Source organism: Pezoporus wallicus, unplaced genomic scaffold (assembly GCF_028554395.1).
Source record: "Pezoporus wallicus isolate ANWC-B61680 ecotype Strahan unplaced genomic scaffold, APGP_CSIRO_Pwel_v1 contig_5104, whole genome shotgun sequence".
Taxonomy (NCBI): Eukaryota; Metazoa; Chordata; class Aves; order Psittaciformes; family Psittacidae; genus Pezoporus; species Pezoporus wallicus.
In genome coordinates, this window is record NW_026637335.1 from 503,679 (window position 1) to 517,532 (window position 13,854).

The window sequence follows — 13,854 nt, forward strand, 5'->3', positions numbered from 1 at the left end:
TATAAAAATATGTTTGTCTTCTATGACATATTCAGTATACTGAATGAGAGCTCTTCTGCTTTGAAAGGTATGCATCAAGCCAAGATCTGCCTTTCCCAAGTGCCTCAATTTTTTGCTGAATCTTTTAGTAAAAAAGAAGCAGATTCACTTTTAAGTTTTACAGTTGTTTGCACTATTTATTATCTCATTATTATTCTCAGAATCAGAAGATCATGAGGGAATTTAAAGAATGGCAATGCACATAGGCGTGGAAGGGGCCACTCGTGTGTGGGTTTTAATTCTTTTTTTCCCCAAACTGCATAGAATGTGCAAAAATATCCAGGTAGCTCTCTGTGTTCCTCTTTTGCATTCTTCAAAGAGGAAAATTAGGAACCTGGGAAAGCCAGGATCACCCAACAAAAATGATTTGCCAGAAATAGTGTTACACGTGCCATATTTTACCTAGTGAGAGAGATTCAGCTTAAAAAGAACAATTTTATTTTCCAGGCTGGCACAGCATGAAACTATCTTTAGTATTTGGTATTTTTTAATTTTTCTGTTTGATAATCAAGATATTATAAGCAAAAAGGCTTTTACTAAACTTTTTTATGGTGTGTATCAGAACTCTAGTTAAAGGAAGTGTGATGGGGAAGAGGAGCAATGCAGGTATTCCTGAAATAAGGCCAGAGTAACGTTTAGTGTATCTTTAAAGGAAAAAAAAAAACCTATACTATTTTAATGTGTTTGGTAAACTCTGTTGGAACATAGAGTTTATGGAAAGGATGTGCACTTTGCCATGCCCTGATTGTATGTTTTCAAAACCAGGAACTGTCCATGCTCTCTAGAGGTACATTTGATCTTCAGCAATACAGAAATTCCAGCACTAAGCATGATTCAGAACCTAGGAACAACTATGCTGTGGTTGTCCATCGTGCATCTATCATCATCACAGTAATCAGACACACTCTGTGTGGTGACAGCTGGCATGGCCAAACTCCACCATTCTCCATGCCAGTCCAGTGCTTGAACAGGTCCTGGAGCTATCAGGATGGTCCCACTGGTGCCATCAGCACTGTTCTTGCAGTTTAGATGGTGTAGACGGGGGAGGAAAGCCAGGTCAGGATGACTGGAATTTAGTAGCTGGCAAATAATTGATTCCTGGCTTTGGGAGGGATTTTTGGATGTGACCTGGAACAAAGTACCTAGGGTGCACGTGCTGTTAAGCAGAATTGAAATCAGATGAGAAGTCAAAAGCCTGAGTAATGCAAGGGAAGGGAAGGGGTTAGGAGGTGACGCGTTGCAGACAGTTTTTGCTACATCGTGTGAAACTCAAAAATTACTAAAGACTCTTCTTTAGACTTGCCTTTATCAGGGAAGTCACATTAACAGTTAAACAGATCCACGTGGAGAATTTTGAACGTGACTTTTGGTTTGATGTTTTGTTTTTTGTTTCAGTTTTTTTTTTTTCTGAAACTCGGTTTTACTTCAAGCCTCCAAACCCATCCCATCATGAATGAGTTTCCAGGTTCCTTGGTCCTGGACCCGTTTCATCTCTCACTACTATTTATAAGTATGCTCTTAGATACCTTACTGCAAGCAGTGTTTCTTAAAGACTTGTTTTACAGCCAAAGAGGATTGAAGAACAATATTGCTGTGAACTTAATTCTGCTAAGTTACATTCTGTCAGCAAAGTGGAGTGATGTAGAGCTATCACCTTGGAAGATTTCTTCTGTGCTGTAGGAAATCTAGAATGGGTGGACCGTTTGGGTGATTGGATGCTTTGGTCCCCTTACGGAAGCTGCAGAGTGAGAGAACCTTAGGTTAAAATTATTGAACAATTTAGGTGGGGAGAAACCTTACAAGGTCACTAATGCTACTCTATTTAGAGCAGGATTGACATCAGAGTTCAGTCAGCAGTTCACTTCTCAGCAGTAAAATGTTAAGTACCTCCAAGGCTGGAGGTGCCAGGATTGCTATGGACGAACTATTCGAATGTCTCACTGTAAAGCCTTACGTTTTATTTTTCCTTAATTCCAGTCAGAGCTTCCCTTGCTGTGTTGTTTCTTTTCCTTTTGCTGTGCACCTCCCCTTCTCCCTTGTATTGGAGGTCTGAACCTGGACGCAGTATTCCATGAGGGTCAGATACAGGCAAACAGTCACCTCCCTTGAATTGCTGGCTACAGTTTTGTAGTTTAGATGTGCTGATGTCACTTGGATATGGGCCTGTTGTTTTTGTTATAGTTTCTGATATCATTCATGTTTATTTCTCTTACAAGACTTGGATTGGGAATCGAAGACGGAAATATCGTTTAATGGGGATTGAGGTCCCACCCCCTAGAGGAGGTCCTGCTGATTTCTCTGATCAGTCTGAATTTGTTTCTAAATCAGCACTTAATCCAGGAGAGGAAACTGCTACTGAAGTGGGGGATGATAATGATAGGAATGATGAAGTGTCAATCTGCTTATCTGAAGGAAGCTCACAAGGTATTTGAAAATGCAGTTACTACTGTGCATATATTTTTAATGTTGTGCAGTGTGCATGCTGTGGATTCTATGTTGTACACATTCAAAAACGTCTTGAGTGTCTAACAGTCACAAGTTACCTGCCTTGGCTATACTGAAGGTACTGTTTGGTCTCTTTACCTCTATGTGAATTCTGTTGGGTTTGCTATCACAAAGCTTGCAGAAACCTTTTATAAGACCTCTGTTTCTGCCAAATTCATGGGAAGTTAAATGGCAAGTTCACAATTTGCTGCTACAGCTGAAAGATGGACAGAGAGTGTAAATGTATGCAATTCACTTTCCTAGGAAGCCAGGTTTTAAAACATGCTCTTTGGTAGTGGGCCGGTTCTCCACAGCCAGCTTGACCATGCATTCCTGTGAGCCTGAATTGCACCAGCCATTCTCATCCAAACAAACACTAATGCCTGTAAACCTGCTTGCTTTGGGCTGACCAGAGCTATGTACTTAGTTTTCCTGATATTAAACTCGCACTGGTGAGAGGCATTCAGAAGATACATGAGCTCAGAGCTGCTCTTGAACTAAAAGCTTCACTGTATGTCAGAGCAGAGCAGAACTGACACCATTAAGCTGTCTGCCTGCGTGTATGGTCTCTGCCAAGCAAATACAAACCAGCAGAAAAGATCAAAGTCAGTAGCAGGGGACTGCTCAGAAAGCCTTAGAACTGCACGTACGGGGGCTCTCTGTGTTCTCAGTAAATTGCATGATCTTGAGTGATAAGTGTCTCGAACTTAATTCCCTTTTACTCCACCTCCCAGAACCACATGACCACATTAAATGGATCTCTCCCTTTCCCTTTTGTACATGAGCACTCTGGGCCTCCTAGGGCAGATGAGCTCCCGCTCAGCACATGCACTAGCTTCACAAGCTCAGCTAATTGCTCCCAGTGCTTCTGATTAGAAGAGATCAATAAAGCCTTTGCTCTCTAAACTAAAAGAAAGTCTGATCTAGTGCATGCTATTGCAGCTTAATATGCCAGACTTGATCTTGTCACTTTGTCAGAACAATTTAAAGGAAAGAACTAGAAAAATACAGGAACTGCTGGGAATGAATTTGTGATAGCTTTGTCATATTCTGCTCTAAAGAGAATAAGATGATTAAGAAATGGGTCAAGTGATTGAAAGCCAAGTGAGATGCAGAATCTGAGTCCTTGAGTTGCCTGAGGTGTGGAAGGAACTGATTTAGTCAGATCTACTTGAAAGAAAATGGTGACAGGGGAAGAGTCTGTATTCTCTGTAGTTTAACTTGAGGAATAACACCCCATTTATCAAACAAGGCTTTCATAAAACAAGGTAAGGCTGTAAGGCTGTGAGTAGATTATTAGAGTCAGAGCTTAAGGAAGTACAAGGAAACCACAGGATTTACACAGTATCCAGGAATCCCACTTTCATTCCTTTATTCTACCACCAAAACTATTTCTGTTCATTTCTCCAAAGGTATAGGTTTCACTGCTGCAGCTCAGCTTATTTTGAACTTTCTGGAAAATAGTTCTAGCAGGAATCGTGTACTGTTCAGTCACAGATCTGTGACTGTGTTCATGGTTGAGAGCTATAACTTTTGGTCCCAGTTTACTAAAGAAAAAGAAAAACAAAACTACAACAAAAAAACCCACTCTCAAAGACAAGAAAAAGGTATTTTTAGTCATGTAAATAGAGTGAAAGTGTTGCTGGCACTTGCTTTTAAGATGTAGTGTGTAAATATAAAAACAAGAAGCAGTAATCTGATGCAGAATGCAGCATTGAAGTTCTCATAATGCCTTCCTTTTTTAATGTGTGTTAATTGAGTCCATACTTTGTGTAAATGAACATGGCTCTGTGGAAGCCGTTACAGCTGTGCCAGTTCATATTAGCTGAGGATGAATATTTAAAGAGTTGAAAGTGCTGTAGGGAGTCACTTCATTCAACTGTTGGGTCCAAGTGGTGGCTGTCAGGGTTACTGAGTGCCTGGTGCTTTAGAATGTGTCAGAGACCCTGAGGGGCACCTTCAGTGACCTTCACTCTTCCGAGTGGGATGATAGCATTCTGTATTGCTCCGTGCCTACAGCTCTCCCATTTGGACCCATTTGCTTTTGCTGCTAGCAGAAATCTTCCTCTGAAATTGTGACCAGTGACAGATTAAATTTATTTGCAACAACTTCAGATGAGATTTGCTCAGGTTTGAGATATTTAACTGGCAGAAAACTTCTTTAAAACAAGTAACTGTCTGTGTTAATGGTCTGGCCTAAATACTCTCCTGCCTTTGCAAGTGTTGGTAATCTCCAGATAAATCCTGTTACCCCTGTGTTTGTGTAGAAGTGATACACCCCTGCATCATAATCTGCCCTCTTTCAGTAACCCATCTGAACACTTGCTGCCCCTTCACTCACCATGCCTCTTTTCCTCTCTAGATGTGATAGCTGGACTGTTTGACCCTTCTTGAGCAAGCTCTGCCCTTTGTAGAACTGTCTAACTTTACTAGCACTTGGAATGAGTTTGTTTCCAATTAATAGCCTTACTGTTAATGACATAATTTAAGATTTTATCACAGCTGTCTTACCTCTGTGTTTTATTTCCTGATTTGCTGTTTTATCACCCATTTTCTTCTTAACATAATGTGGAGAATTAAAGGAAATCTGAGAAACATAATCATAGGGATGAATAGGCTGTGAATCTTTGTTCACTTTGGCCGTAGTTAGGACTAATAGAATCATCTAGTCCTTGTGGCTGAAATCTAACGATAAGATTTGCTCTGTTTTCAGGTGTGTTCTTTGCTTATACAGAAGATAGCAGATAGGTTCACCAGGAATAAGTATTTGCCATATAAGAATCAAATAATCTCTTTGATCAGTTTTTGGTTCTAGACTAGTAAGTGTCTGCAAGGAGGAGATGGGATTCTGTTGTGTATCCTATAATTCCAGGGCATGTAGGACTTTTTGTATAGTAAGTAAGGAAAAAAAATTCTGTGCACCTCTGATGTGGAACTCTTCATCACTTCAATTTTCCAACCTGAATCTAAAAATAGGAAAGATTTTGATGCATTGCAAGAGAGTAACTTACAGTTTTCCTGTTGCTTGAGGTAACAATTGGCCTTACGTTGCCCTGAAATACTTGTGATATTTCGTCTTGTCTAATAAGACATACAGTATTTTTTTATGGATAGATGCTTCTGTATCTAATGTGACAGAGGTGACATTTATTTGGTGGTAAATTATTGAAGGAACAAATTATTGTTCCTTCAGCATGAAATCTGAAAGAAAAACTAATTTGTTTCTGCAGAAGAGACAAATGAAGCTCTTCAGAATGAAGAAATCGGTCACAAAGATGATGACCAGAATCCTGTATCTACTGATAATGTGGTATGTACACCTTTCCTTTTCCACTTATGTGACCTCCTTAATTGCCAACATTGAGGTTGTTGTCCAACACTAGTGTTTTTTCACTAGGTGAAAGCTTCAGTTCAGTGTACTAAGAGTCGTCCTAACTGGTAGAGCACTAAAAGAAACTGTACTAAAGGTACTAAAACACTGAGCCATGCATGTACAGTATAAATGGAATTGCATGGCTTTCTCTGTATTATAACAACCTGGTGTTCTTTTTCTGGAATGCAAAGCACAATGCTTGGTTAGTGCTTCTTAAATCCCCAGAGCAGTAAAACAGTAAGAATAAAATCCCCAGAGTAATAATGGACAATGGTGGTTGGTAGGTTTAAGAAAGTCGGGTACCACTAGCGCTTCTCTCCATAGCTAACCTCGAATACATGAGATCAGACTGGGGTGGGTATGTACTCTTCATTCCCATGCCCTTCACAAGACATTATTTAGATGTTTCTTATTTTCTCACTTGCATTCACATTGAGTCACACACAGTTGTTCTTGCTGTTTTTTAATTGACTGCAGTGAGACAAGGAAGGAAAGACAGAGGGAGGAGTCATGGCAAATAATGCAATATATCCCCTTTGTTTAGCCTGCCTTCTCTCAAATTAGAAGAAAGGAGAGGAGGAAGAGGAGAGAAGACCCTGAGTGGTAGGGTAATTTTTATCTTAAAAGTTATCTGCAGAATGAACAGGTGATGGTTCCAGTTCCCAGTTGCACTCTTCTTGCAGTCAGAGGTTAGAAGATGGTAGCTCAGAACATGACAAGAAAGCTTGTGTTACGTTAATCACACACACCTGAAATGGGAAAGCGAGCAGGAGATTCCCTTCCCTCTGTATATAGGGAAGGGAGAGAAAATTTCCTCTCTTTTGTTAATATGTGATCATCTTTTGTGTAAACTGAAATGCTATGGCTGTATTTTCTGTGGTTGCCTGAATAGAAACAGCTGCCTTTTTCCTTTCTGTTTACCTTAATGGCCTGCTGTGACCTTAGATATAATCACTCTTGAGTTTCAGTCTGATGCATTCACCATGGAGATGCAGAATGTAAAGTGACAAAGTATAAGGTTTGCAAAGATGATGTCCAAGAGACTGAGCTCACCAGTTGCCTGAACTCCAGCATTTTATCATTGGAAATGAATGGGGGAAATAGGGGAAGCTTTTTCATACTCTGTTCTGAAAACACTCTAACAAATTTTTTTCAATCTCTGCAGCTAAAATTGGACTAACATACATTGGACTTGCATGAGAGAGACAGTTTTCTTATTTGAAATTCTAATCTGTTCTTTCCCCTACTATCTTACAATGTATAATTATAAGTAAGATCGTGTGAATGTTTGGCATTTATTTAGACACTCTTTCCTCAAGCTGAGCCTGAAAACAAAAATATTTGAGTCACAGTGTTACTCAGGGTATGATATAGCAGCAGATCTTTGTGACATTAAGCCTTTGAAATGTTATCGCTTCAGCTGGGTTGTCAGACACTGAAGCACACAAAATGTGGTTTACCCTCCCTGTCTTCAACACAAGCTTGAAAGCTTAGTGGGTACTACTAGTGAGAGAATGCTAACCTTTCTTGGAGGGTTCTCCTTGGTGATTAAAGTTCTGATGCCTGGTCTGCAGGCTGACAAAACACACAGGCTGCAGGGAAGAAACCTCCTCTAAAATAACACCTCAAGAACTAACCACTGAAGTGTGATGTGTCAGTGTGGACCCTTACCTACATTGTCTTGTGTACTAAAAACACAGTAAAATTGCTTTGACTTATTATATGAAGTCTCATAAATAGTTACAACAGCCAGAACGATGAAAAATGGTTAAAAAAACCCAAACCTTTCTTAGACTACTACTGCTTCCCTCTCCAAAACATGGAGAATTTTTTTGGGGTGCAGTGGGGCTATTTTGGGATACAGGGTGTATTTTGGGGCTCAATGTGGCTATTTTGCACTCCTGACCCCCCCCCTTTTGCCACCCCCCAGGCTTCCCCATGTGGCTCTGGGGGGGTTCCCCTGTCCTGGGGTGTCTCCACTGCCCCCCCCCATGGCGGCAGCCTCTCCTGGCAGCGTCATCGTCTTGGTTATAGGTTATAGTTCCATCCAGGCAGTCATCCTTCTGAGTTCTGTTGAAAAGTGCCATTCTTACCACTCTGTAACTCAAATTCATTCTCTCTGTTTGAGACCTAACCTAGATATGAATAAAGATCTCATTGATGCACTGAAAATGTGCACATTTTGTTTTTTCTCCTATTGACATAACCTTTTAACATAGTTTTCTTACATAAGGATGTTTTCTGTTGGGACAGAACATGTGAGTGGTAAACAATGTAAAAGTAAATGAAGTATGACTGGAATGTATTTCTGTGTTCTAAACAGCATTAAGCATTAAGCTTGGCCTTTAACATTATACTTCAGGTATCTTTAGAAGCCCAGTATAAAAACCTCCCAAGAATTTTTGTGAGTCAAGTGAAAATGTCCATGTGTATGCATTTGGAGCTGTCCTTTGTATCAAAACCCTCTACTGTTCAGGGCATTTGACTTGCACTGTGGCCAAAGAAGGCCAAAGGAGACCTTTGTTTTTCAGGCAAGAAGTAGGTCAGTTAGGACTTGCCTGTCACTTGCCATAATGTCTGTTTTGCTCCAGAGGAATAAACTTCCATAACCTCCTTTGCCTTTCAGGAGGTCTTCAACAAAAGGCTTACAGAATAAAATGCAGGCTTGTGCAGGCTGTAATGAGATATTATATGCAACTTAATGCCAAAAGCATGGTGACATACAGCTCCTCCTTTGCAAACAGCCAGAGTCACCAGGGCAGCCACTCTGACTACCAGCAGTTTCAGTTTGGGTTCTCCCTGGATCTTGTGGCTGAGGTGCATGATTGCCATCTAATGGGGGCTGCACAAATCAGAGTTTCTCAGGTGCAGACAAAAGGTGCTGTTACCTTCATCCTTTCATGCTGTTTGTGATACAGGTTGCTGTTTGTTTGTCTAATCTCTGCATTTGAATATTTGGAATGAGCCCTTTACTTCTCTTTCAGAAAATAGAAATTATAGATGATGAAGAAAGTGATATGATAAGTAATTCTGAAGTGGATCAAATGAGTTCTCTTTTGGATTACAAGGTAATTGGCTGTATAATATTAAGCAGGATAGTCCACAGAAAGTTCTAGATGGCTGTATCTGTAAGGAATTTGGGAAAGGCATGTGGGAGCCTGCAGCTCCTCTGCTTTTACCATGGCACTGCACATAATACATCTCCTCATCCCATTTACGGACAGATTACCCATATTTCAACCCAGAGGGAGGCAGGAAAAATGAGATGTCTGCAGAGCAGTTACATCAGTTCCTCTGTAGCCAGCTGCAGCTCCCACCACATGTCCCAAGTGAAGTACTTCATTTAGCCTCTAAACCAAAACTTTTCTTTTTGTGCAAGGATTGCTCCTTGGAGTGCTGTGGTACGCTTCTACATGCAGCGTGATGCTGTCAGCTCCAGAAAGGGACATAGCAGCTGGAATCCTCTAATGAAATGGGGGGATCTAAGCAGAAGTCATTCTCACAGTGCAGTGCAGAACATGTCTGAACGCAGGAGTTGTGGGAAGGAGGAAAAGCAGTTGGATACCTGGCAAGCTGCTGTCATCTGCCAAATGGGAAAAGTTATGCATGCGTTCCTGCTATCCTAAGAGTTACTGCGGTGGTCTGTGTTGTGTATTGGTGGTGGTTTTACTGATGTAGCTGGCTTTTTAACCTCAAAACCAGGCATGTTCTACTAGTGATAATCAATTCCAAAGTAATAAATAGGCCATCTTTTCAGAACAAAAGTCCTCCTTCAGTGTTTTCCTGGTAAGGGCAGTGGGGAATGAATATGGAGAGGGAATGACCTTTTCTTAATGTCACCTGTCACCACTGTGAAAGGCTCGTTGTGACAGCATGCCCTACAGAACCTTGTTTGTCGGTTTGTTGTTTGACATTAGTGATTGGTCTTTGTGCCTGTGTTTTCTGTGTAAATCTGAATCCCTTCTTTGGCTGGGCAAAATCCATTGCTAAATAGGCAACTCGGAAGTTTCCATCAGAAAGAAATGCATTCAGCTGATTTTCTTCTGAAAGCCTCATAATTGCAGCCTCATTAGAGCCATTATAACCTGAAACAGTATGGTGAGCAGTGTGTTGACTGAAGAAATGTGACTTTTCTGGGGCAAAAACCTCACAAAATAACAACTCTTTTTAAAGGCTTGTAACAAACCTTGCAGTTCATCACACGGTCTCACCTTTTCATATCAACTAAAGTTGGATTACAGCCAACCTATCAAATGTAAGCATGAGTAACAGAGCATAGTTCTGTGTTTAAGAAAAGAAATACTATTTTTTCATTAAAACAGAATGTCAGCTTACAAGTCCACTATTGAAATTTGCTTTTATAATTGTTTGCTGCCACCAAACCCAACCCTATTGTATGCAAACATGCCAACCTAATTAATCATATGGTTGTATAAGCAAGGGTGGGTTCTTTCTTGCCTCTCATACCCCTGAGTAAATGCGACACTTCACAGGATCTAATGGAGGATGCACATTTGGTGCTACTAATCAGAAACCTTTTGCAGAGATGCACAGTGACTTTGATCTTGAGAAGTGAACTGTTTATTCAGGTTACGTGATCTTTGCAAAGGTAAATAACCAGAGGGAATTAATTTTAGCTCTGCACTGATCAACAGATGTGGTGTTTTGGTCTTGCATAGCAATCAGTTGGTAGGTTTGAAGGAGAAGAGGTATTTGGAATTAAGTATTTATCAAATCTGAGGTTTTAATTCATTTTGTTATTTTTACATTAAGGCATTTGCAAGTAGAGTAACACGCATTTATGCAAAGGTTGGAAAAATGCCTTTTTAGCCACAGCATGCACATTACTGCTAATTCTCAATTCCACAAATAAGTTCCTATTTATTATTATTGCTATAATTATATGTTAATGTTATATGTTATAATAACATAATAATAATATATGTTATATTATTATTATACTGAAAGATCTTGGGGAGGTTGGTGAGCTGATACATGTCAAACTCAGCTGCACCAGAGGATGCTGTATTTTAAGTTGTGGTAGCTTTGAGGAATGTTTAGGTTTGTTTCTGTGGTCTTTGTGCCAAGCCTTCTGCTGTGAAAATGGCATTTATTTGCTGTGTGTTCTCACAGTCACCCTGCCCTTTCAAGATCACTTCTAGGAAGAGACCCGGACTTTGTTTTTCCATGTTAAAATGGAATTAGAGGTCATCCTTATGAAATAGAAAGCAGTGCTGCTTTAACAGCTTCATGTCAAACTTTGGCCCAAGTCATTAATGCTTTAATGATAATTCTGAAGTGCTTTGTCTGCATGTAACACAGCTGACTGTCACATCTCTTGGGGAGGATGAGGAGAGATGAAATGGCATATGCATTTGCAGGCTTAGAGCGACACTGCTGGTCCTCATCAGAACATGGATTATTCTGTATTTCTGTACCTATAGAAGTTTTGGCTGTAATTAACATTGATTCGGGCAGGAATCATAATAAACACAACTTTACTCATTTTCACCAAAACCCGTTCAGTGTTAACGCAAGTTTAGGTGTTACTACAAAGATGCAGTCCATTACTTCCAGAACTTGATGTCATTGTCCCCCACAGAATGAAGAAGTCAGATTCATTGAGAATCAGTTGGAGAATCACAAACAGAAGTATTTTGAACTACAGACGTTTACTCGGAGTTTGATACTTGCTATTAAATCAGATGATAAAGAACAGCAGCAGGTAAGGCTTGAAGTAGGTTTTAATACTGGAAGGTGTTTGTCATTTTGTGTTCTGTCACTCCTTTAGTTTTATTCTGTAGTGCCCAGAGGCTCAAATTCTGATGAGGGCAGCGTTGTGCTGAACATCCTGTAGACAAAGAAAAGCTGAACTTTAAAACAAAAGAAGGATCTTGCAGTCTACACAAGCAATGACCTAGACAAGGACGTGTGACTTTTACAAAGGGACAGACAGTGAACCAGTGTACACTGAGGGACTGGGATTTGTCTGTTGTGACAGCTGAGATGTGAGATTTAGGGAAAAGAGCCAGGCTTCTTTGCTTGCACTGCACCACGTCTAATACACAGCACTTCTTGTGGTTGGTTGGATCATGTCTTGTATGGGTAACATTCTGGGCTTTAGTTAGGAAGAGACTTTGGTGCTTTCATTTTTTTCCTTTGCCTTTAAGATACATCATCTTGGACAGTGTTTTTCCCTGATAGGACAAGGGGTAACGGGTTAAAACTTAAACAGGGGAAGTTTAGATTGGATCTAAGGAGGAAATTCTTTCCTGTTAGGGTGGTGAGGCACTGGAATGGGTTGCCCAGGGAGGTTGTGAATGCTCCATCCCTGGCAGTATTCCAGACCAGGTTGGATGAGGCCTTCGGTGAGATGGTTTAGTTTGAGGTGTCCCTGCCCATGGCAGGGGGGTTGGAACTGGATGATCTTAAGGTTCTTTCCATCCCTATCTGTTCTGTGATTCCAATACTGACCTCTTGTTTTAGCCATCCAATACCAATGCTGACTGAAAAGCTCAACAAAGTTTTCTCACTGTATATTCAGACATTTGAATGCTGACACAAAACCTCTACCTAATACTGTATTGCAATATGTTTTTACGTCCAGGCACTGCTCTCAGACTTACCTCCTGAATTAGAAGAAATGGATTTCAATCACACATCCCCAGAGCCTGATGATACCTCATTCAGCTTGTCGTCTTTGTCGGAGAAAAATGCCTCAGACAGTTTGTGATTTATGTTGGTTTTTAACTGACAAAAAGGAAACCCCACGGAACGTGCAGGTTTCAAGAGAACAGCATTTTGCTATCCAGTGTTCTTCAGTCCAAAAAAGAGAGCCCGAGGTGAAGTAGACTTTCCTGAAGGATGACTGTAGTACATCATGGCTACAGTTTGCACTGTCAAGAGATTTTGAATGTTGGTTTTGGTAAATGGAAACTGTGTGAGGAAAGGTTTCACTTCTAGCAGTTTGGCCTTGATTAGGGTAACTTCTCACTTTCCAGAATAACTCTTGCTCTGTAGCAAAGTCTTTTTGAGCAGGGATCCGAGAGTGGAAAACACCTGTCCTGTGGTACAGACAGCTAATTCTTTCAGAGTTGCTTGCTCACCAGTCCTGTTCATTGGTTTTTTTCCCCATTTTTACTCAGGTAGGTGGACTAAAAATTGGGGATCCAAGTAGAATAATGGGCTTTTTATGACTTGTGCTTTGAACCCTTTTGAAAATCTGGAATTAAACTGAAGTGGTTTTCATTATGTGACTTCAGATTGTTGAACTTCCCATTTTCTGACCAAAATAGCTGAAAAAAAACTTGGAAAGGCTAACTGAAAAATTTGAACTATTGTCAATAAATTATTAAAGAAGCAGTCATAAGTGTTGCAACAAATTAGATGGGTAAGGGAAACCTGATAGCTGCAGAATGCAACTTTCTTATCCTCTCACAGTAGCAACGGGATTAGATGTTTACACTACAGTTTAGGGTTTTATGAATGTAGTTACAGGTTTTGTTTGTCGAAGTCTGAATGCTAAAGTTCTGTTCATTATTTTAAGTATTGGTTATGTATTTTTCCCCAAACTTTGATCCATTTTATCAAGGCACTGTCATAAATCCACAGCTGGGATTGCATCCTGAAGAGTATTCAGGTGTTTGGAACCAAGTTTTGCAGGTCCGCTAACTGTGACCTGGTTTTGAAGTAGCCTGGTCTGACAATGGTTGTGGCAACTGCCAGGTGCCATTTCTAAACTGTGACCCTGAGGCAGTGCTGAAATGGATTTCTTCTTTCCCAGCTGTTGTTAACATTTAATCCTTTTAATCACCTGATTAAATGGATGTGCAGACACATTCAGATAAATTCAGCAGGGCATGTAGGTGCATGCCCGTGTTACTTGTGCTCTGTAACTTCTTATCTGAATATTCTTCAGCAAGCATTTTAGAAACAGGTATCTTCAGTGTGGTAAAAAG

General features: G+C 40.3%; 1 protein-coding gene across 2 annotated transcripts in view; it reads left to right on the forward strand.

The window, feature by feature from the left end:
• The window catches only part of HDX (highly divergent homeobox), a 35,713-nt gene extending 22,566 nt beyond the window's left edge, over positions 1–13,147 (forward strand). The window contains exons 5-9 of one of the 2 annotated variants that reach the window (XM_057404753.1): positions 2,256–2,463; positions 5,754–5,833; positions 8,881–8,964; positions 11,499–11,621; positions 12,504–13,147. In XM_057404753.1, coding sequence (XP_057260736.1) covers positions 2,256–2,463; positions 5,754–5,833; positions 8,881–8,964; positions 11,499–11,621; positions 12,504–12,629 — 621 coding nt within the window. In that variant the 3' untranslated portion in view covers positions 12,630–13,147. Of the gene's footprint in view, positions 1–2,255; positions 2,464–5,753; positions 5,834–6,440; positions 6,580–8,880; positions 8,965–11,498; positions 11,622–12,503 lie in introns of those variants that run through there. The other variant, XM_057404754.1, reaches the window with a different exon arrangement.
• Positions 13,148–13,854: the final 707 nt, after the last annotated feature.